Genomic DNA, 22715 nt, shown 5'->3' on the forward strand with positions numbered 1-22715 from the left:
CAGCCTCCCTTCTAACTTGATGGTAAATTTGGTTCCTTTCAAATTGGTAGCAACAATAATCATCCCTAGGCTCCCCTCCCCTGCTTCTTCGCACCTCCGTTCTGAGGACCAAGATCTATTGGAAATTCCCAGTGTCAAGAACTTGCGTCTAACAGCAACCAGACGCAGAGCCTTCACAGCAGTGGCACCATCACTCTGGAATACTCTGCCACCTGAAGTCCGTGCCTTGTGGGATTTATCAGCTTTCCGTAGGGCATGTAAGACATATCGATTTCGACGGGCCTTTGATCTCTGATTGTTTTTAAATTGTTTTAAATTGTGTTCGATTTTAGCTTGTTCTTGTAAGCCACTCCGAACCCCAGGGGAGTGGCGGCATATAAGTTCAAATAATAAATAAATAAATAAATAAATGTATAAATGACACCCAGCAGACTGCTTCCTACAGCTCTGCCAGCAAAGTGCTTGAATGAATAATGTGAAGAGTTTTTGATAATAATAATAATAATAAACTTGCAGGACTGAGGCCCTGCTCTCGGTCCCACCTTCTTCGCAAGCACGGCTGGTGGGGATGAGAGATAGACCTTCTTAGTGGTAGCCCCTCAGTTGTGGAACTCCCTCCCTAGAGATATTAGATCTGCCCCTCCTTCTTAACCTTCAAAAGGAGAGTAAAAAATCCTGGGAGCAGGCTTTTGAAAAATACTGCAGTGCAGTAATGTGGAATATGTGCAATTGATTATGGAATGGCCTTAGACTCTGGTCCTTGGATAGCGTGTTTTAACATTGGAATGTATTTTAATTATGTTAAACATGTATTTATTTTAATCCAATTTATTTTTAAGTTAACATTGTATGTTTTTAGGCACTGTGTAGGTGCCATATGTAAGCCACCTTGAGTCCCCCTTGGGGTAGAGAAAGTTAGGATATAAATAAGATAAATAAATTTATATACCATCCTATTTCCCCAAGAGGACTCAGGGCAGTTTCCAACATATAAGACAAAACATTCAATTTCCAAAAAGGAAAACCATACAGACAAATTTAAAATAAACATCATAAAACATACAATCCTACTAAAGCATACATAAAAAATTAAATTTCTCCATCAAAAAGCAAATTATTATCATTTATGAACATAGAATCAAATGCTACATACAGCAAGAGGAAATAGCCACTTAAAAAGTGTAGTGTTCCCTTGCTACTTCCCGGTTTGCTTGTTGCGGACTCGCTATATCACGGGGAGCAGTGAGGGAACACTGTATAACTGCTCCCATTCTTTTCCTCGCCAGGCTGGCAAGGAAGGGGTCTCTGAGGCAAGGAGCAGTGGAGACGGTGAGGAGGGGGGCGCCGCCGAAGAGGGCCTTGGCAGCGGCATCTTCCTCCTCACCTTCCGTCTTGGAGGGGAGCAGCGGAGGAGGCAAAGAGGAAGAGGCTGCTGCCAAAAAGGGCGGTGGCGGCGGTATCTTCCTCTTCGCCCCTCTTCTGCTCTGTGCTCCTTCCTTGACAGGCGGGGCGCCAGGCTTGGGCATCCAACTTGGCAAGGAAGGGCTCCGGTGAGGCAGAAAGAAGCAGAGGTAGCGAGGAGGAGGCCGCTGCTGAAGAGGACCTTGGCAGCAGCAGCTTCTCCCTCACCGTTTCACTACTTCGCGCTCCTTCCTCACCAGGCTGGGCACCAGGGGCCTCCGAGGCAGGGAGCAGCTGAGGTGGTGAGGAGGAGGTCACCGTGAAGTAGGGACACTCCATCCACTTGAGTGGGCAGAGCATCCCTACTTCGTAGATTTTTACTTATTGCAGGTGGTCCTGGAATGGAACACCCGCAATAAGTGAGGGATTACTCTCTGTCACTTTAGAGAAAATGTCACCGTTGTGACCTTAATCTCAATCCTTTTGAACAGTTTATTTACAGTACTTTGAAAAAGGTTTATCTTGGCATAGCCCTGCCTCAGATTTGAATAGGAATCTCAATGATCAAATAACATGTTTTTAATGCATATACTGACTGAGAAAATTACTATTACTATTTATACTGACAGTTCTGAATCTTTACATTAAAGAGTGGTTTCCAACAGAGCACCTGGTGCCATGTTTTCTTATTAAATGTTATTAAAAGTATCCCCGTTTTTTTCTTTAGAGCCCAATCCTCCAATAGATGAAGTGATAAGCACTCAGGGAGTGGTAGACAGGTTTGTTGAATTTCTCAAGAAAAGTGAGAACAGCACATTACAGGTAAGTAGGGAAGGGGGTCTTTTTGACTTGGCATTGCTTTTCTGCAAATCTGATTGGCCCAGTTTCACATTTTGATGAACTGTACAGGGTACTGTGCCTCTGAATGGCATTCCTTGAACATGCTGTTGTGCCCACAACTGTGGTCTTTCCTTGGCACCAAACAACGTAAAGTGTCTTAACTGTAAACTGAAATGCATTGTTGTTGTTGTTGTTGTTGTTGTTGTTCTGCCTCTCATTGTGACTTGAGGATGTGGTGCAGTATGGTTAAAACAATTAGATAAAACACTATTAAAATACATATAACAAATATACATTGAGTAAAATACAGATTAAAATTCACCAGTAAAATGCAGATTAAAATGAAAGTGTTGAAGAACAAGTGGGTTTTTTTTGGTCCTGATACTAATAAAGGGCATTGAAGTCAAAATGTCTGTACTTGTTGTAGTGCCCTCCTGTCAAATGTTTGCTAAAATGTATGTGAAAAATTATTAAGAGAAGGCAGATAAAGAATTTTATGGAACCCCAATTTGTGTAACTTTTTTTTATGAAAGCCCAAACCCAGCACTGCCATTGGGATTAGTTTGTGATAGACTCTGCTGTACTTTGCAGCTCAGGACTCCTTTGTTGGTCTCTATACTTGGTGTGAGGAGGTCAATTAATGGGTTGCTTCTTGCTTTTCCAGTTTGAAGCTGCCTGGGCATTAACTAACATTGCCTCGGGCACGTCACTGCAAACCAAAATAGTAATTGAGGCTGGCGCCGTTCCTATCTTCATTGAGTTGTTGAGTGCCGATTTCGAAGATGTCCAGGAGCAGGTGAGGCACTTTCAGGGTGAGCTTGGACCCCACATCTGAGAAATCTTTCATAAAATACATTGGGCTAAGCAAAAGTCACACAGTTTTAGTCCCTTCTTTAAGTCTTTATAATCAGAGGCAGGCAAATTGTGGCCCTGCAGATATGATTGGAACTACAGATCCCATCAACTGCAACTAGGATTGATGTGAATTACAGTCCAACAGCATCTAGAGGGCTGCCTCCTGCCTCCTTTTCTGTCCATGGTTGCTCTCTATTCATCACATGTACAGTGTGCTCCTTCCAATCCTTTGGTCACAACATGTTCAAGTGTTCTGACCATTCAAGGGAAAAGACAGCACTGCTGAAGGGGTTTTAAGAGCAGGGGAGCTCAGAGAAGAGGGCAAGAAAGAAATGGACATCAGGGGAAGCCCCGTGATTCAGTGTGAGGACAGCAAGATCCAAATGATGGGTTTACATTTCACACAATTTACAAGCAACCTGACACCAGCTTTCTAGAGGAAACCTTCAAGCTACAAGAAGCTTAATTGCTTAATTGCTCATTTAATAGCAAAGCTGATGGACAGTGGAAAGTTAGTGCAAGGAGATCATCACGCTGTGCTCTTAAAGAGTTGTTATATTACTTTAAATTCTATGGCTGGCTCCCCTAGAATCCTGGGGTTTGCAATTTAGAGAGAGGCCTTTAAAATTCCCAGCCAGAAAAGCCCTGGGACTTGCTAAACTGCAAACTGTATTCTTGGTAGATACGGATTATCTAGACCCGGCACAGCCTGGCTTTAGGCCGGGACATGGTACCGAGACAGCCTTGGTCGCCTTAGTGGATGATCTGCGCCGGGAGCTCGACAGGGGGAGTGTGTCCCTGTTGGTGCTGCTGGACCTCTCAGCGGCCATCGATACCGTTGACCATGGTATTCTTCTGGGACGCCTCGCGGAGATGGGTCTTGGAGGTACTGTTCTGCAGTGGCTCCGGTCATTCCTAGAGGGTCGATCTCAGAAGGTGTTGTTGGGGGACACCTGTTCAACCCCACAACCATTGTCTTGTGGGGTTCCTCAGGGCTCAATATTGTCTCCCATGTTGTTTAACATCTACATGAAGCCGCTGGGGGAGATCATCCGGAGTTTCGGGGTACGGTGTCATCTGTACGCGGATGATGTCCAACTCTGTCACTCCTTTCCACCTGCTACTAAGGAGGCTGTCCAGGTCCTGAACCGGTGCTTGGCCGCTGTGACCATCTGGATGAGGGCGAACAAATTGAAATTGAATCCAGACAAGACAGAGGTACTCCTGGTCAGTCGCAAGGCCGAACAGGGCATAGGGTTACAGCCTGTGTTGGATGGGGCCGCACTCGCCCTGAAGACGCAGGTTCGCAGCTTGGGTGTGACCCTGGACTCATCGCTGAGCCTGGAACCCCAGGTTTCGGTGGTGACCAGGAGAGCATTTGCACAGCTAAAGCTTGTGCGCCAGCTGCGCCCGTACCTTGGGAAGTCTGACTTCGCAACGGTAGTACACGCTCTGGTTACATCCCGTTTAGACTACTGCAACGCTCTCTACGTGGGGTTGCCTTTGAAGACAGCTCGGAAGCTCCAACTAGTCCAACGCTCGGCAGCCATGATTTTAACAAGAGCGGAACGCAGGGAGCATACAACCCCCCTGTTGCGCCAACTCCACTGGCTACCGATCTGCTACCGGGCTGAATTCAAAGTGCTGGCGTTGGCCTTTAAAGCCCTAAACGGTTCGGGCCCAAGCTACCTATCCGACCGCATCTCTGCCTGTGAACCCACCAGGACTTTGAGATCTTCCGGGGAGACCCTGCTCTCGATCCCGCCTGCTTCTCAAGCTCGGCTGGCGGGGACGAGAGATAGGGCCTTCTCGGTGGTGGCTCCTCGGCTGTGGAACGCCCTTCCTACGGACATTAGACTAGCACCATCTCTAATGGTATTCCGCAAAAAAGTGAAGACCTGGCTGTTTGAGCAGGCGTTCCAATAATTAGTGCAATGATTGGTTAATGAACACTGGAATGGAACAATGGATGACGAATCTGGAACATGTTTTTGATGATGAGACGACAGTGAATGGGTATTGTAGTAACTGTTTATTAATTGTGTAATGTGTTAGGTTGTTAACTGTTTCTATACTGTAGCACTGAATTTTTGCTGTTCGTATTTGTTGTGAACCGCTGTGAGTCGCCTTCGGGCTGAGAACAGCGGTATATAAGTAAGGTAAATAAATAAATAAATAAATATAAGCCCCAGCATTCTTTAAAGAGCTCCCTGGTGATGCAGCAGGTTAAACCACTGAGCTGCTGAACTTGCTGACTGAAAGGTTGGCAGTTCAAATCTGGGGAGCTGGGTGAGCTCTCGCTGTTAGTCCCAGTTTCTGCCAACCTAGCAGTTCAAAAACATTCAAATGAGAGTAGATCATTCCTGCATCAGCAGGAAGGTAACGGTGCTCCATGCAGTCATGCTGGCCATATGACCTTGGAGGTGTGTACAGATAATGCCAGCTCTTTGGCCTAGAAATGGAGATGAGCACCATCCCCCAGAGTCGGACAAGACTAGACTTAATGTCAAGGGAAAACCTTTACTTTACCTTACAACTCTTTAAAGTGTAGTGATAATCTCCCAATACAATAGGGCCTTGAAAGGACTAAAGTCTGGGACTGTGTCCCCTTCCCATTCCCTATTTTCCTCTCCATTCAGGGATTGAGTGCTGTACTTCTTCTTCTCCTTCCTCCAGGCTGTTTGGGCGTTGGGAAACATTGCTGGAGACAGCTCCGCCTGCCGCGACTATGTCCTCAACTGTGGCATCCTTCCTCCACTGTTGCTGTGAGTAGCTGTTGGGAGAAACTGGAATATTATACCTCCCTTCGAGATGTATTAACTATATAGGGCATTCTGTAGTAAAAAAAAAAAACAAAACCTGATGGCCTGGACTTAAGACGACAATAAACATTTATTTATAAGATTTATTAATAAACTTTTACTACAGCCTTCTTCAAGGCCATAGAGTATTATTCCAGGATCAATTTTTTATGTGAAAGACAGCCTTTGTAGAGATAGGAAAGCCTGGAAAAAATAGGAAAATTAAAGGAAAAATAGGTTTTTTTCCAAAGCAAATTTCCAGAAAAATTGGGGAAAAGGTGTGTAGAATAAATTATTTTCCAATAATATAAATATTTTCATGTTATATTGCTTGAATACCATAGCATAGATATATTATTTATCACTGGAAACTAACATATTCTGTGCACTTTTTTTCTGGAAAAAATTGCTTTGGAAAAAATGGAAAGAAATCCTGTTTTTCCCTCAGTTTTTCTGTCGCCCCCCCCCCCCCCCCGGCCTTCTAATCTCTAGTATGTATATCACTATGCTATAGACTTGATTTAACATGGCTAGTTAAAATTGTTAAGGCTTAAACCTTGGTGGGAGTATTTCTGAAGGAGGGCTGTCAAATCTACATGAGTGTGCATTTTCACTGTACTAAGAAGATACGGTTTGCCTCATATTCCAGGCTTCTCACAAAATCTACCAGGCTGACAATGACACGAAATGCTGTCTGGGCCTTGTCGAACCTGTGCAGAGGGAAGAACCCTCCCCCTGAGTTTGAGAAGGTGAGATACGCGAATTCGCCCAACATAATCCTTAGAAGTCGGAACATATTTCCACCAATATTGGGAATGTAGGAAGGTACAAAAATTCTGGCGGTTGATACACAAACACACCCAAAATATAATTCAAACAAAATTTGAAATGAAACCGGAATATTACCTATTGAATATAATAGATCTAGATTTTAAAAAAATGAAGAAAGGATTTTCCTCTATATCTCGTCAGCCGTGAGAATCCTAATAGCACAGAACTGGAAAAATAAGGATACCCCAACTAACGAAGATTGGATTCAGTAGATAATGGAATTCAAGGACTTGGATAAGCTGTCACAAATACTAGAAGAACAAAATAAAACAAGTAAATTGGAAACAATTTGAAGAATATATTAAAAGACAAAATAAGTTGGACATTTAGGATGCTACATATAAGATTGAATACAACCTAATAGGAACACAAGAAGAGTTGTCAAACCAATGACCTTTCCCCTGCGGACTGAACGGGAGTCCACACTTCATCCCCTCCCCCTTGGTTTTTTTTTCTTCTCTCTCTTCTTCCCATTCCCACCCCCAGTACCTACCCCTAGAGTCACAGGACACCACCCCCACCTACCCCATTCCCAACCCTCTCCTTCTCCTCCTATACAAACCTCTAATTTTTCCTACCTTTCCTATCCAGGAACATATTCCCCCTCTTTCACTGTATATGCAAAAACTCAATAAAATTTATGCAAACCAACATAATCCTTAGAATTCTGAAATGGGCCATTTTAGTCTTCCAGAGCCCACACTGATATTGCCAAATGCTCCCAACTGTAAAAGACTGTGATCCATAAACAAGTGCATGAGGAATACATATTTAGCACAAGCCTCTTGGCAAACACTTAATATTGCTAACCCTGCTGCTGGTCAAGATCTGCTTATGGCAGCTCGACTCTTGTTGTGCTCCTTCTCAGTAAGGAGAATGGATAAGGGCAACCAAATGAGAAGTTACTGCAGCCTGTGTATATTGAAATGTTGGTGGAAAATATTGATATATTGGTAGGATGTTTACACCAGCTTCAGTCATTGGCTTAAACAGCTTTCTTTCACTTTGGATTTTTAAATGTCCAGTTCATTCAATTGGATGGGAAATTCTAGTTTTCCAGGTGAAATATATATTAGGACTAGCCGTCCCCTGCCATGTGTTGCTGTGGCCAACATGGAGGTTCTGTGTGGAAGGTTTGGCCCAATTCTATTGTTGGTGGGGTTCAGAATGCTCTGTGATTGTAGGTGAACTATAAATCCCAGAAACTACAACTCCCAAATGTCAAGATTCTATTTTCCCCAAACTCCACCAGTGTTCACATTTGGGCATATTGAGTATTCTTGTAGCGTTTGGTCCAGAGTCATCATTGTTTGAGTCCACAGTGATCTCTGGATGTAGGTGAACTACAACTCCAAAACCAAAGGACACTGCCCACCAAAACCTTCTGTTGGTCATGGGAGAACTATGTGCCAAGTTTGGTTCAATTCCATCATTGGTGGGATTCAGATTGTTCTTTGATTGTAGGTGAACTATAAATCCCAGCAACTACAACTCCCAAATGACAAAATCAATTTTTTTTTAGTGAAGGACATACATTGGGCTGTTAGGTGCCTTGTGTCCAAATTTGGTGTCAATTCGTCCAGTGGTTTTTTAGTTCTGTCAATCCCACAAATGAACATTACATTTTTATTTATATAGATAATATCCCCAACAATTTACTGTGTAAGCATCAAATGTTGAGGGCTAAGAACAAGAGCTGAACAAATCTCTTGGTTCCCCCCCCCCCCCCTTTGGGGTACAAAATAATCTGCAGAGTCCTCTTTAAGGCCAACTGTTGCCCTCTCGCCTCCTTCAGGATCCTTCTTCTTCTTCGCAGGTATCCTCCTGTTTGCCAGTTTTGTCCCGCTTGCTCTTCAGCAGCGACTCCGACTTGCTGGCAGATGCATGCTGGGCCCTCTCCTATCTGTCGGACGGCCCTAATGAGAAAATCCAGGCTGTAATAAATTCTGGTGTGTGCCGCCGGTTGGTGGAATTGCTGATGTAAGTATCTTGCTTGGATTAAGGTGCTGGTGACACCCCAGCACCTTAATCCACAGTATTACTAAAGCATTGTATTGGAAGACCTAGCAAATTCCTAGAGAGGAGACATCTAGGAATCTCAGTGGAACTCTGTGGCATGCTGGGATTGGAAATTGGGTAATTTAATGGCATTTGGTTGTGTATGTGGTTTCAGGTAACACTGGAGCGTATCCTCCATTGACACAGGGCTCTTATTGCTCTTAATGTATCCTAATGGTTACAACCTTATATAAGTTCAGTGTTAATTAAAATAACCTCTATAACCGGCATGGGCAAACTTAGGCCCTCCAGGTGTTTTGGACTTAGTCTGCCACAATTACGGCTGTTAGGATTTGTGGAAATTGAAGTCCAAAACACCTGGAGGGCCTAAGTTTGCCCATGCCTGTTAAATAAGGATCTTTTATTAATACAGACTAGCATAGCCAGCCTAATTTGTGGGTGTTCATTCTCAAGCCTTCATCCTTGGATCCGCAAAAGAATCTCAACATGGTTATCTTGTTTTGCTTTAAGTGGGCTAGAGCTCTGTGGAGATATTTTCAGTGCTGAGAGGGCTGAGGTGGTGCCCTTGGGATCCTCGACGCAGTGATTAGCTGCTTAAGAAGAGCATGAAATCTGTCCGGGCAGTGAATGGAGTTGACCTGCGGCATTGAAACCCCAGGCACTAATCCCTGGCTCTCTCCTGGAGGTCAAGTGGAGGCACTTGGCCAAATGAGACTCTTGGTTCATTTGTGGAGTCAGAAGTGAACACTGCCAACATTGTGGTGCCTTGTAACACACTACAGAGAAGGATCCATGGTTGCACATGGCTGACTGGGAGGACAGCAAAATCGTAGAATCATAGAGTTGAAAGAGACCCCAAGGGCCATCCATCCAAGCTCATTCTGCCAGACAAGAAGATTCAATCTAAGCCCTCCAGACAGATGGCCATTCTGCCTTTGCTTAAAAAACTCGAGAGAAGGAGACTCGGCAGCACATTCCACTGCCAAATAACTCTTATCATTAGTTATATGTGGATTGATTTCTGGGATTTGGTTGAGTGGTTTATTAGTTTTTGTTGGTTTATTACAGCATTGAATGTTTGGCATTATTTTGTTGAAAACTGCCCTGAGTCCCCTTGGGTTTACATTAAAAGCATTTCAATAAAATTTAAAATGTACAAATATACAAACATTAAAACAGAATTAAATATCATTGGTATTTTAAAAAATAGTTAAAATCCATAAAAACATTAAAAACTACAAACCAAAACACCCTCTGACTTGATCTTTAAAACCTTCTTTAAAATTTTAACACATTGTTTTGGTTCTAAGTCTCAAGGATAGCAGAAAACAAGCATGTTGCCCCTTCCTTAGGACATCCTTTCAAATATTTAAACATGGCTGCCATGTTTTCTCTTAACTTTCTCTTCTGTAGGCTAAACAAATGAGCGAAGCCTGTAGGCTCAAATCTGTACCTTTCCTCCTCCTTCCCTCAGGCACAGTGACTACAAAGTGGCTTCCCCAGCTTTGCGAGCGGTTGGCAACATAGTGACCGGGGATGACATACAGACCCAGGTGATTACATGGGACAGAGTCCTAAATCAGGGCCTCCTCCCAGCCTAGGTTACCGATTTAACAACCTACAACCTATCAGCATCACCATGCTGGATGGGTTTGTGGGAGGCTTCCCTGAAAATGGCACTGAATGGCCATCCCTGATCAGTTCACCCTCAACCCTTTTTGTCTTCCTTTCCAGGTGATCCTGAATTGCTCAGCTTTGCCGTGTCTGCTCCACTTGTTCAGCAGCCCCAAAGAGTCTATCCGGAAAGAGGCGTGTTGGACCATCTCCAATGTCACGGCAGGGAACAGGGCTCAGATACAGGTAGGGCTTCTCTGTCCCCCGGTTTGGGTCTGAGGCCTAGAGATCAGGGCCCTAAAGTAGCCTAGTCTAGGTGAGCTATGTTTCGTGGCATCTTAGAATGGAATAGAATCTGTTTACTCCTTTGAGGGGTCTGTCTTCACCACCATTCCCATAATGTTATGAGGGAGCTTACAGGAAGGGGCGTGTGATGGCACACCAGGAAGATCTAATGAGAAACCTAAATGTGTCTGGCTATTTTCCCGGTGACCATCAGTTTGCCCTAGTTACTATAATTCCCCCAAAATAAAACTCTATAAACAAGATTAAGTTTACCAATTGTTTACTAAATAATCAAGGTGAATTACAACAATGAACAAAGGTGAAAATTGATTATGATAATATAACTCTGAGGTAACAAATTACTATTTCTATGAGGTGAATATAACTATACACTATGGGGGATGTATGACTATAGACTATAGCATGTACAACTATGAACTCTGGGTTTGTATAACTATAAACTATCTATCTATAATCTATAAACTTTGGCATATGTGTATTATCTATGAAACATGGCAAATACAACTATCTATGAACTATCTATAAGGCAAATACAAACTGTCAATGGCAAGTACAACTATTCTATGGAACGTATATTATAAACTTTTGGGCAAATACGTGTTATAAACTTTAAGGCAAATACATATTATCTATGAACTATCTATCTATAACTATCTATCTATAAGCTTTGGCAAATACAACGATTCTATGAAACGTGTTATCTATGAACTTTCTATCTATAGGGCAAATACGTGATAAGGATGGCCTGTTCAAATTGCTAGGCCAGACCAGACACTATCTGGCTAACTAACTTCTAACTATGACCAAACGAATGGAATAAAAAGTCTTTCTGCCAAGCTTTGAGCCAGAATGGGCTGAACCAACTGAGCTCAGCCTCTAGGGGAATCTTAAACTCCTACTCTAAACTTGGTAAAATGGAACAGTCCAACAGGCAACAAGGAAATAATACTAGGCCGAGACATCACATTCCCCGCTCAAATTTGGAACAAATTTGCAAATACACATGATAACATATCACTCTATACAATAAAATACAACAAACTTTAAACTTTTAATAAACCACCAAGTCTGTGAAAAGTCTTTGGTGAGTATCAGTCTTTCAGTTGGAGTCCGTCTTGATTGGAGTCTTCCTGATATGGTCATCCACACTCGGACACTCTTCTTGGGTGACACCCATATGCCAAAAGTTTCTGGAAGCATTTGGGTCCTTCATAATGACAACGTCTCCTACCTTGACGTCCTCGTCGGGGTGCTGTCCAACCTTTCCTCTCTGGAGTTGACTCAGGAAGCACTGGAAACGTCAATGTGTTATCCTTTGGAGAACCAGGGTCTGCAAGGCATCCGGAACCCAACAGCCTGCTGGAACGCTGCCACCTCCGAGTAGACACACTTCGGGAAGCGATGTCTGCAGGTCTCTCCTCTGCGGCGATGTGAATCCACCAACTTAGCTCAGCACAGGAAATGCTCTTGTTGCCATCTGGCCTATTGCTGGTATCAGGCACAGTGTTCAGCTCCAAAGGAATGGAATCCTGACAAGCTGACTCTTTAAGCAATGCCTTCTTGTGGGATGGCAATGCTGCAGGGGACACTGTCTCTGTCGCCTCAAGCTGCTCAGAATCACCATGGAGTGCATGAGCATCAGACTCCAAAAAATCCGGGTTGAAGCCGCTGGAATGTGGAGTCTCTTTCCAAGCAGTTCTGGCAAGCAGCACCTGCTGTGAGTGTGGAAAAGCCAGGTGGAGTGCCAGATGTATCCCTGGAGTCAAAGGCTAATCTCACTTTGTCAGGCTTATTGTCTTTAAAGAGAAGGGGAGTTATCCAGTTTCCCTCTTCCGACTGCACTCCTTCTTTGCTTGGAATGTCCAGAAGTCTTTGCTCTTCTTTGGAGAAGCTCAATCATCACCCTTACAAGCAGATTCAAAAATTGACGAGTTGTCAATGATCGAACTTGAACAGCAAACACTGATTTGACTTAAACAGCTTTGCAATTGTGTAGGGTGTGACATGAAAGATTTGCTGTTGTCCACTAGCTTGGATGTGGCTGGAGGGCACATTTTGTCCTTGCAGACTGGCCCTATGATTATCCACCCCAACGGAAGCTTCTGGGTGATAGGAGCTCCTGGGGGACCTTTTATTTGATCTAGGATTTGAAATAAATCCGGGCAGTCTGAACCTAAAAGGAGAACTATGTCAGCCTCTATATGTCAGGGATCTGACTTTTAAGTCTCTTTAAATGAGGATGACTCTCAACCACTGCTTTGGTGACTATTTGACCTTTGTTCCTTGGTATGGTGGAACACTCAAGCAATGCAGGCAACTTGAAACTTGTCTTGCTACCACTCGGGGAGATGGTGAAGCCTGATGTAACTCTTCCCTGCAGCTTCTGTTGGCCAGTGCAGATGGACATTACATACTCTATAGATTTGGCTTTGATGTTGAACATATCAAAGAAACTAGGGGTAGCTAAAGACGCATCGCTCTGCGAATCAAGGGCAACATAAAGTCTCTTCTTCAGTTGAGGCTTTCCTTGAGGGAAAACCTCAGCCAAACAAATCGGGTGGCAGGTTCGTTGCTGATCGGAACTCTGACATAGCTTGGTGCAAGCTACAGCAGTATTATTTTCTTCCTTGTGAAGACTAGGATCAGGTTTGGTTGCAGAGCTCGACCCTCCCTCGAGTTGACTGCTTTACTCCCGGCTTTGAAATTGTGCATGGCAATACAATGTTTTGCATTATTGCACTCCGTACATTTTACTGTAGACTTGCAGTCCCTTGCAAAATGTCTTTGGGAACTGCAACACCTAAAGCAGACCTTTGCCTTTTCCACTATGGCAACTCTTTCATCGTAAGGCCTTTTAGCAAACTCGGTGCAGTCTGCGAGACTATGGGGCCTTTTATGTAGAGGGCAAAGAATTTCTTTAGTCTCTGGTCCACACTCAATAACTTCTGTGGACTTAACAGAAAAGGCAGACCTTTTGGCACCATCTGGCAGGTTCTTCTGAGCTTCAAAAGACCTTTCCTGTCGAGGGCCTTGGTAAAGAGTAGGAAATCCTGTTTGAGGATCATTTCTTTCCCTTGCAACTCTGTTTACAAATGCAACAAGGTGTGCAAAAGAAGGGTATTTTTGCATATACTGCTCTTTATAAGTGAAGACTTCTTTTCCCCATGCTTCTTGAAATTGGAAGGGGAGCTTTTGCAGAATTTGCTTCTGAGTGATGTATTGGTTTAGACATGCCAACCCAGGGAGCTGTGGGTTGGCCATGGCAGATTCTAACTCCACTAACAGGTCACTTAAATCCCATAGTTGCTTATAGTCCTTGAGTTTAAGAACTGGAAAACTATTTAGTCTATTTAGGAGAGAAGTCTCTATTTCAGAGGAGGCCCCATATTTCTCTTGCAGCCGTGACCAGGCAGAATCTAGCGCCCTTTCAGGGTCTGATACTCTCTGAACTTGTGGTGCAGAAGTAGGACCCAGCCAAGAAATGAGCAAAGTAAGCTCCTCATCAGCAGATAACTGTAAATCTTTTATAGCTCTTTTAAAGGTTGTCTTCCAAAGGTGGAAGTCTTCTGGCTGGTCTGAAAACTTTTGAACCCCCTTATCTTTTAAGTCTCTCTTGGGGCTTTTGAAGAAGGAGGGGTTCCAGGCCACAGATGGCATGGAAACCATTTGATTTGGTGCAGAAAAGACTGCCTTTTGCCTCCCTGTGCCTTCACCCTGACCCAAAGGAGAATCACCCGAGGCTATGGTTTGATTGGGGAAGGAATTCTGGACACAAGGTACATTGTCCAAAAACTCCATTTTAACTTCTTTCTCAGGTTTGGGGTCAGGGAGGGACCACTTGGCAGGAACAGGGGAACAGGTGGAGAGCATAAAGGACTGGCTCTCCGCTGTAGATTTCTGCACTTTGACAGGACTCTCATCTTTGTGAAAGACTGCTGCTGATGGCTGATGGTTAAGCTGAGGTGCCGATCTTTCCCCCTCAGCATTAGGCAGATCCTCTATTGTGTTGGTATAGATAGGGCTTAGCTCTTTGGTGGTGACATCTTTGTCAGACAGGAGAAGAAATGACATCTTTGATTCGATGTCCTCCTGAGGCAGCAGCCTAACATTTTCAGGAATCAACTCGTCCTGAAAAGCTTTGGCAAGAATTTTTGCCTTAACAGCAAGCTTGGCCGCTTCTTTAGCTTTTTCAGTTATATTTCTTTTACTTTGTAAAACTGATAACTGGGATTCCATTTCAGCTTGCTGTATGGCCTGTTTAGCTTCTAGTTGAGAGAAGTCTAGCTCTTTCGCAGCCATAGCCGATTCAGCTTCTCCCTGCAATATTTGCGCCTTGAGTTTCATCCTCTCAACTTCTTTGAAATGTTGAACTGCCACAGAAGAAATCTTACTGTGACAGGATGAGGCAGAATGTGCACTGGAACGTGAACGGTGGCTAAGTGATCTGTGCGTGACAGAACTTTTGACACTTAGGGGACGCTGAGGGTAGAAACCCTTGCTGGACTTGGGGCTTCTAGGAGGGGATAAAGAATAAGCCTCCCTCAGCTGAAATTCTTGAAGCCAAAACTGTGCAGCTTCAAGCACGGCATTAAACTCTCTTTCTTTACTTTGATAGTTAAGTGATAATGCTTGCAGCCTTGCTTGAGCATCATCATCATTAATGTTTGTAATGACTTGTTGTTGCCTTTCTATAATAGTTTTCCAGAGTAAAAAACTATCCTTGAGCTCTTCTTTATGCACTGCTATTACCTCAGGGTCTCTGGAGGCTGACAAGGTGTTCATGCTATACTGCAGGTGTTTCCAAGCACTTTCTGCCTTCACAATTAAATGACTTTCCCTTTCTAGCAACAGCTGTAGGGCCTTCTCTGTGGGGTACCTAACCCTATATGAACAGGAAATGTGTCTGCACTTCCATCAGAAAGCCCATCCATTTTTGTTGTTTGCCGGTTGCTGAGGCAACAACTCTATGTGGGTGAAGAGGACAGAGTGTGAGGCAAAATGTTCACACAGCCTACTGTCACCACCTATGCTATAATAGCAAAACAACAATTTACTGGGATAGGTTTAAGAGTCTTCTAACTCCTTTTCCTCAGAAAAATGCAAGAACAAGCCCCAAAACACCTTTTCCCGCTCTTTTTACACTATCAGCACAAACCAATAGAAATCTATGTAGGCAAAATGGCTGCCGCTTCTTTTTGAGGGGACAATAAGGCTGTCACAGTTCTGATGTTACTATAGTAGCCTTAAAGGATGAACACAAAATGGCTGCCAAACTGTAAAAAACCCCTTTTGGCGCCAAATGCCCCCTTAAGACAAATAGCAGATGCTAGCCTTGCCCTTTTTACTCTCTGACAGGAAACAAGCCTCCAATATCTTTTAAAAGGGCAGGCAGGCAGCTTTTTTACTTTAAAAGCTGCCCCTAACTCTCCTTAATATAAAAGTATTCAATTTAGCAACACTTCACCCAAGTATTCCTATAACTTTGTTACACTTTCCAATGGAAAAGTGGAAACAGTGCCTTTTTGTCTCTCACACACCCTGAGGGAGTGGGCTCTCTCTTTTCTTTGTTTCTACAAGCAATCTGAAATGGCTACAAGCCGATCAGGATCCTAATCACTGTGATGGCACACCAGGAAGATCTAATGAGAAACCTAAATGTGTTTGGCTATTTTCCCAGTGCCCTAGTTACTATAATTCTCCCAAAATAAAACTCCATAAACAAGATTAAGTTTACCAATTGTTTACTAAATAATCAAGGTGAATTACAACAATGAACAAAGGTGAAAATTGATTATGATAATATAACTCTGAGGTAACAAATTACTATTTCTATGAGGTGAATATAACTATACACTATGGGGGATGTATGACTGTGGACTATAGCATGTACAACTATGAACTCTGGGTTTGTATAACTATAAACTATCTATCTATAATCTATAAACTTTGGCATATGTGTATTATCTATGAAACATGGCAAATACAACTATCTATGAACTATCTATAAGGCAAATACAAACTGTCAATGGCAAGTACAACTATTCTATGGAACGTATATTATAAACTTTTGGGCAAATACGTGTTATAAACTTTAAGGCAAATACATATTATCTATGAACTATCTATCTATAACTATCTATCTATAAGCTTTGGCAAATACAACGATTCTATGAAACGTGTTATCTATGAACTTTCTATCTATAGGGCAAATACGTGATAAGGATGGCCTGTTCAAATTGCTAGGCCAGACCAGACACTATCTGGCTAACTAACTTCTAACTATGACCAAACAAATGGAATAAAAAGTCTTTCTGCCAAGCTTTGAGCCAGAATGGGCTGAACCAACTGAGCTCAGCCTCTAGGGGAATCTTAAACTCCTACTCTAAACTTGGTAAAATGGAACAGTCCAACAGGCAACAAGGAAATAATACTAGGCCGAGACATCACAGGGCACATTCGCTGTCCCACCCCATAGTACCGGTAGGCTGTTAGGAATTGTGGGAGTCCAAAACACCTGAGGGGTTAAGTTTGCCCATACTCGAGATAAACCCATTGAGATGTCACAAACACAAGGAGCAACTCTTGCCTCGTCCTGAAGTTAGAGAGAGGTTGGCTTTGCTCTCTTGCCCAGTATTCCTAAGTCTCTTTCTTCTTTGCAAGTTGAGACTTCAAGCACAAAAGGGGATTAGAAATACTCAAAACAACAAGGGATTTCAACTTCTTGCTATTGTTGTTCCCTTGCTCTGTTCTGTTGGGCAAATGGGCTGATTAACAAAAGACCCTCCTCATAAATATACAGCAGGGTAACTTAGCAGCAGCATGACCAAGCATCAATAGCCCAAAATGATAAAAAGAACAAAAACTCACAGACCAATGTTATATCTTCCATAGGAAGCTTTTCTTTATAGTAAAATAATATAGTTGAACTATTTACAATAACAAGGTTTCCACAATACAAATAAAGTCCTTTATACTTCCTTCTTTGCTTCCATGCTTATTTGCTTCTTTCTCATACAGATTACAGCTTTGCTCTCACAAAGCCTCCTCTCACACTGAAATTACACAGGAGCTTCACATAGTAACTTTACACACAGCTGTACACGCGAGTCCTTTAACCTGGGGCTACTTTCACCAAAGCTTCTTACACACTGAGATTTACCTCACACTTCTCAGGATGACACTAGCTTTTGGCCTACTAACTCTTAACAGGTTTCAGCCTGCTCACGCTCCTCAGGATGACACTAGCTTTGGCCCACTGACTAACTAATTCTTTCAGTGATTGACTCACCATTTTGTCATCAAAAATACCCAGTTAATTCTTAATATTTCTGGCATGTTCTCAAGGCAGTCATAGACGCCAACATTTTCCCAGTCCTGATCGAAATTCTGCAGAAGGCTGAATTCCGCACGAGGAAAGAAGCCGCCTGGGCCATCACCAACGCAACGTCTGGAGGAACTCCGGAGCAGATCAAGTAAGTCCAGGCATTTACCACTTAGTAAGGCTTACTGGGGCTGCTCTCTGATCAGTCTTAAAGGGGCATACATTGGATAGAGAGATTTGTGAGTCCATGGAAGCAATAGTTTAGGCTTGATGTGCAGTTTTCCATTTTCTCCTATCTGAAAAGGAAATCTACAGTGTCCAAGCTGGAGCTTAGTGTGTATTCTCAGATAAAGGCTACTTGTGTTAAACTCAAGGCCTGTGGGCCGAATCCAGCCCTCCATGTCATTTTGTGTGTTCCTCCAGATGTCCCTCTCCCTGAATCCCCTTGTGGGAAAAAGGCGGGGTAGAAATGAAGGAAATAAAAAAATAATAAATGCCAGACTACAACTACTGTATTCCTCCTCATTAGACATCATGACTAGGTCTGACGGGAGTACAGTAACACCTGCAAGGCTACCATTTGCTCTACTTAGTCAGGAGAGTGGGGTCTGAGTTCAGATACAAGGCTTGTTGGTATGATGCCCGAATTTAAAAGTTTCACCTGGGCCCCCAACCTCACAGCCACAAGGGCTGTTGGGTTACAATCCTCATTACCCCCCCCCCCCCCCAGTCTGCATGTTGTTCCATGACATCTCAAGACCCAAACTGGGCAAAGACTAGAGAGTACCAATCATCATATTAAAAATTATAGTTGTCCCACTGTCTCCATGGATTGAACAGTCATTTGAAAGCAACCATAAGGCAGATGTGGCCCTTGATGAAAACGAGTTTGACACTCCTATGCTAAAGGATGTTTTACACCTCAAGTAGATTATTGTGTAAAGCTGTGGCACTGGGCATTAGGATCAAGGGCTTTCTTGAGATTAATGCATGCCTCACTTTTGATTGCGGGTGTGACTCTCCTGAACATTTACTCTCTCCTACCATAGGTACCTGGTAAACCTGGGCTGCATCAAGCCCCTGTGCGACCTCCTGACTGTCATGGACTCCAAGATTGTCCAAGTGGCCCTGAATGGCCTGGAGAACATTCTGCGACTTGGGGAACAGGAGGCCAAGCAGAGCGGCACCAGCATCAACTCTTACTGCAGTCTCATTGAGGAAGTTTACGGTGAGTCCTCCCTTCAACTGGTCAGAAAAGAGATACCCATGTTAGGACTCTTCCCTTGAAATAGCTGTGAGTGAGTGATGTTTACCTTGATGCCTCCCCAAATATACCTCTTAACTACATATATATAAGTGTATGCAATTTTAAAAATCTGTATATTATTTCTTCAGCTATATAAAAACGTTGGAAAGACAGTAATTTTCCAATACGTCACTTTTATCACCAATACATTTCCTTCAGACTAACTTTCCTCACTCATAAAAACAATAACCTTAAAGTTAAAAAGATATATAATGAACATATTCCACTAACTTATTATCTTAGACAACTTCTGCATACCATTTCATTTCATCTTCAAAACCTGCAAGAATTTTTGTTTTCCTTCATTCTTTATAAATAACATAAAGGATTCCCATTGTTTTTAAAGGGTAATGAGCCGATGTCTCCTGTAATAGACAAGACAGTTTGCCCATTTCTGTCAGTTCCAAATAATTTTATAATCTGATTTTTCTAAGGATCGTTATTTATTTTTCCATGTTTGCACCTAAATGGAAAGAGTGTGTGTGCACACATATAGAGGGGGGAGGGATATAATGGAGTTGGAAGACATCCAGTGCAACCCCCTGCCATGCAGGAAGAGCACAATCAAAGCACCCCTGACAGATGGCCATCTATTTTCTGTTTACCCTATTTACTCAGATCCAATGCTCCTCTTTTTTTTGGCCAAAATGCCTCTCCAGAATTAGGGTACACATTAGATTTGTGTCATATGGTCATCTTAATGCTGAGGCAAAACTAAGGAGGAAGCTACTTCAGGAGCTTTACTGGAATCCCTATTTGAGGGAATGTCATCTCTAATTTAATAGCCACAGCTCAATGCTATGCAATTTTGGGATGTGTCATTTGGTGAGGCACCAGCATTCTTTGGCAGAGGTTGAGAATCTTGAAAAAGTACACCCTTCATGACATTGAACCAAGGCAGTTAAAATGGATTCATTCTACAGCATAGATGCATCCCATAGTTTCTTTTTAATCACAGGAAGCTTTGGTGTCATAACAATTTTTTTAAAGAAGTGATTCTAAGTAGGCAGTAACTGTGATGGCCAAATGACAAAGAATGCACTTTTTGCCGCTGCACATGACATTCTACAGCAAATACGGTTTTTGATTTCAGGGTTTTGAAAATTGAGGCATGCATTGGATTTGACAGTACATGAGACTTGAGTCTTATTCATAAAAATGCCCTTTCTCTTCCAGGCTTGGATAAAATTGAGTTCCTCCAGAGCCACGAGAACCAGGAGATCTACCAGAAGGCCTTTGACCTGATTGAGCACTACTTCAGTATTGAGGATGACGATGGAACTTTGGCCCCCCAAGTCGACGAGGCCCAGCAGCAGTTCATCTTCCAGCAGCCCGAGGCCCCCATGGAAAGCTTCCAGCTATAATGCCCAGATGGAGACGGATGAAGGGGGAGAGACCACCGGGACATCCATCCATGGAGGAAACCCTCTTTGCCTCTGGACCTGTTCTCTCCTCTGCCAGAAGCAGAAGGTAGCAGCACCCTTGCACCTGTTGAGAAAGCAGTTTTCCCTTCACCAACACATGGCAGCCGTCCTTCGCTCTCATGAAGAGGAGATCATCCTTAGTACACTCCCCCCCCCCCTTTGGCTGCTGCGTTTGGGGGGCAGGGGGCGGGGAGAAGAAGAAGCAGCTGGTGGATGGATGAGGGGTGTGAATCCGTGACACTTTCTTGTGTGTGTGGATTTTCCTCCAGGTTTTCTTTTCTTTCCTTTATTTTTCCTTTGTGGTGTGGTTTTTTTCTCTCTCCTCTTAAAACATTGACTAAGGTACTTGAGAGAGGAAGGCTTCTTCAGAGGAAGGAAGCCAAAGAAAAATAAATAAATAACACAAATCGTAACCAAGGAATCTAATCTTGGACGCTTGGATTCAACTATTTAAAAGATTATTATTTTTGTTTTGGTTTTGCACATATTAATTTTTATTAAAGACTCTATCCTCTGCCAAAGGCACCACTTTGGCCGACTGTTTATTATTTTGATTTCTTTGGTCTTTTGAAGCCCCTCTCTTGCCAAAGCAAGGATTTGGGGGCAAAGTTCCTTGCTGCTTTTTTGTCCTCTCCTCAGAGAAAGAGAATTTTCCCCATAAACAGACTGCAAGGGAGGAAAAGAAATAGGACCATGCCTTGAGGAAGAAGAAGAAGAGCTTTCGTGTGTTTGTGCATTTGCATTTGGGGGGATCCTTTTTCTTTTTGTTGTGGTTGATCTCCTTGGGGGACAAGGCTTCCAAATTGCTCTCCCAAAGGGATCTGTAAGGCATAGAAGGCACACGAAAATGATCAAAGCACAGCCCCCCCCCTTTCTTTGTAGGGATGGGGACAATCCCTTTGGTTGTCTTCATGTTTTTTCCTTGCGCTCCAAAGGCTGAAACCTGGGCTCCTGAAACCTTCAAGAACAGATCTGATAGTACAAGCAGGTAATGCGTGGCGCTAGATCATCATAAGCCTCAGGTTGTATTTCGTAATAGAGAGAGATGCTTTTCATTGTTTAAAAAGAAATGACATAGAAAAAAAATGCCAAGGAAATTTAATAAACGACATCTCTGCATTCGGTGACTGCAATCCCAACGTGACTGGAGGTTTCCCTTAACACGGCCGGCTCTGTCTTACACTATTATTGATGTTTCAGAATAGCATGAATATTTAAAATTGACCAGGCTTGGTGTTCTGGAGTTTATCTCGTATTACCAATGGGCTTTATGATCAAGCTGACTTGACCAAAGGTGGGCTCTTTGTCCCTTTTAGAGCTGGGATTTGAAACCAGCAAATACATCTCCCTATATATAGCCTAATACAAATATAGCCAAGGTTGGCTCTTTCAATTACAGGGCAGCATATATCTTAAGATGAGCAGCCACTTATTTGTATGTGTTCCATATCTTTTAAGATGACGGCCATTTATTTATTTTGATACGTAATGTTTTTTTAAATTTATTTTTATATTATTTTTGTTTTTTAAATATTTTTAATTTATTCAATATTTATTTTGATACTTGATACTTAACAGCATATTTCTAAAGATGACCAAGAATTTATTTCTATTTATATGTTCTTGGCAAATAACTTTGAAGATGATCAGCCATTTTTATTTATTTACTGGACAGCATATCTCTTAAGATGAGCAGCCATTTATTCATATTTTATTTACTTTTTTGTGCCTTTCTTCCAATATAGGAGGCATGTGAACTTGTAGTGCCTTAACCTACAAGCCAACCAAGCCAACCTACCCCAGGTGCAATTACAGAGCATCACCTTTTCTGAAAATCAAATCCTCTAAGAATGAACCAAAACAGTCCTGCATTAATGGGAGGTTGGGTGGCTTTTCCTTCTGAATTAAGGGCCCAATGTTTTTGCAATATTGGATCATACAGAGCAGCAGCAGAGTGAGGTCTAACGCTATGCTTAGAGCAGATCATGAAGAAGGCA

General features: G+C 42.8%; 1 protein-coding gene across 2 annotated transcripts in view; it reads left to right on the forward strand.

The window, feature by feature from the left end:
- LOC137095185 (importin subunit alpha-7-like) overlaps positions 1–21851 on the forward strand; it is a 76532-nt gene extending 54681 nt beyond the window's left edge. For both annotated transcript variants that reach the window (XM_067461552.1, XM_067461553.1), the window contains exons 5-14: positions 2129–2223; positions 2906–3037; positions 5773–5861; positions 6547–6646; positions 8545–8708; positions 10222–10300; positions 10482–10607; positions 18012–18139; positions 19038–19216; positions 20471–21851. In XM_067461552.1, coding sequence (XP_067317653.1) covers positions 2129–2223; positions 2906–3037; positions 5773–5861; positions 6547–6646; positions 8545–8708; positions 10222–10300; positions 10482–10607; positions 18012–18139; positions 19038–19216; positions 20471–20658 — 1280 coding nt within the window. In that variant the 3' untranslated portion in view covers positions 20659–21851. The remainder of the gene's footprint in view (positions 1–2128; positions 2224–2905; positions 3038–5772; positions 5862–6546; positions 6647–8544; positions 8709–10221; positions 10301–10481; positions 10608–18011; positions 18140–19037; positions 19217–20470) is intronic.
- Positions 21852–22715: the final 864 nt, after the last annotated feature.

Source organism: Anolis sagrei, chromosome Y (genome assembly GCF_037176765.1).
Source record: "Anolis sagrei isolate rAnoSag1 chromosome Y, rAnoSag1.mat, whole genome shotgun sequence".
NCBI classification, from domain to species: domain Eukaryota; kingdom Metazoa; phylum Chordata; class Lepidosauria; order Squamata; family Dactyloidae; genus Anolis; species Anolis sagrei.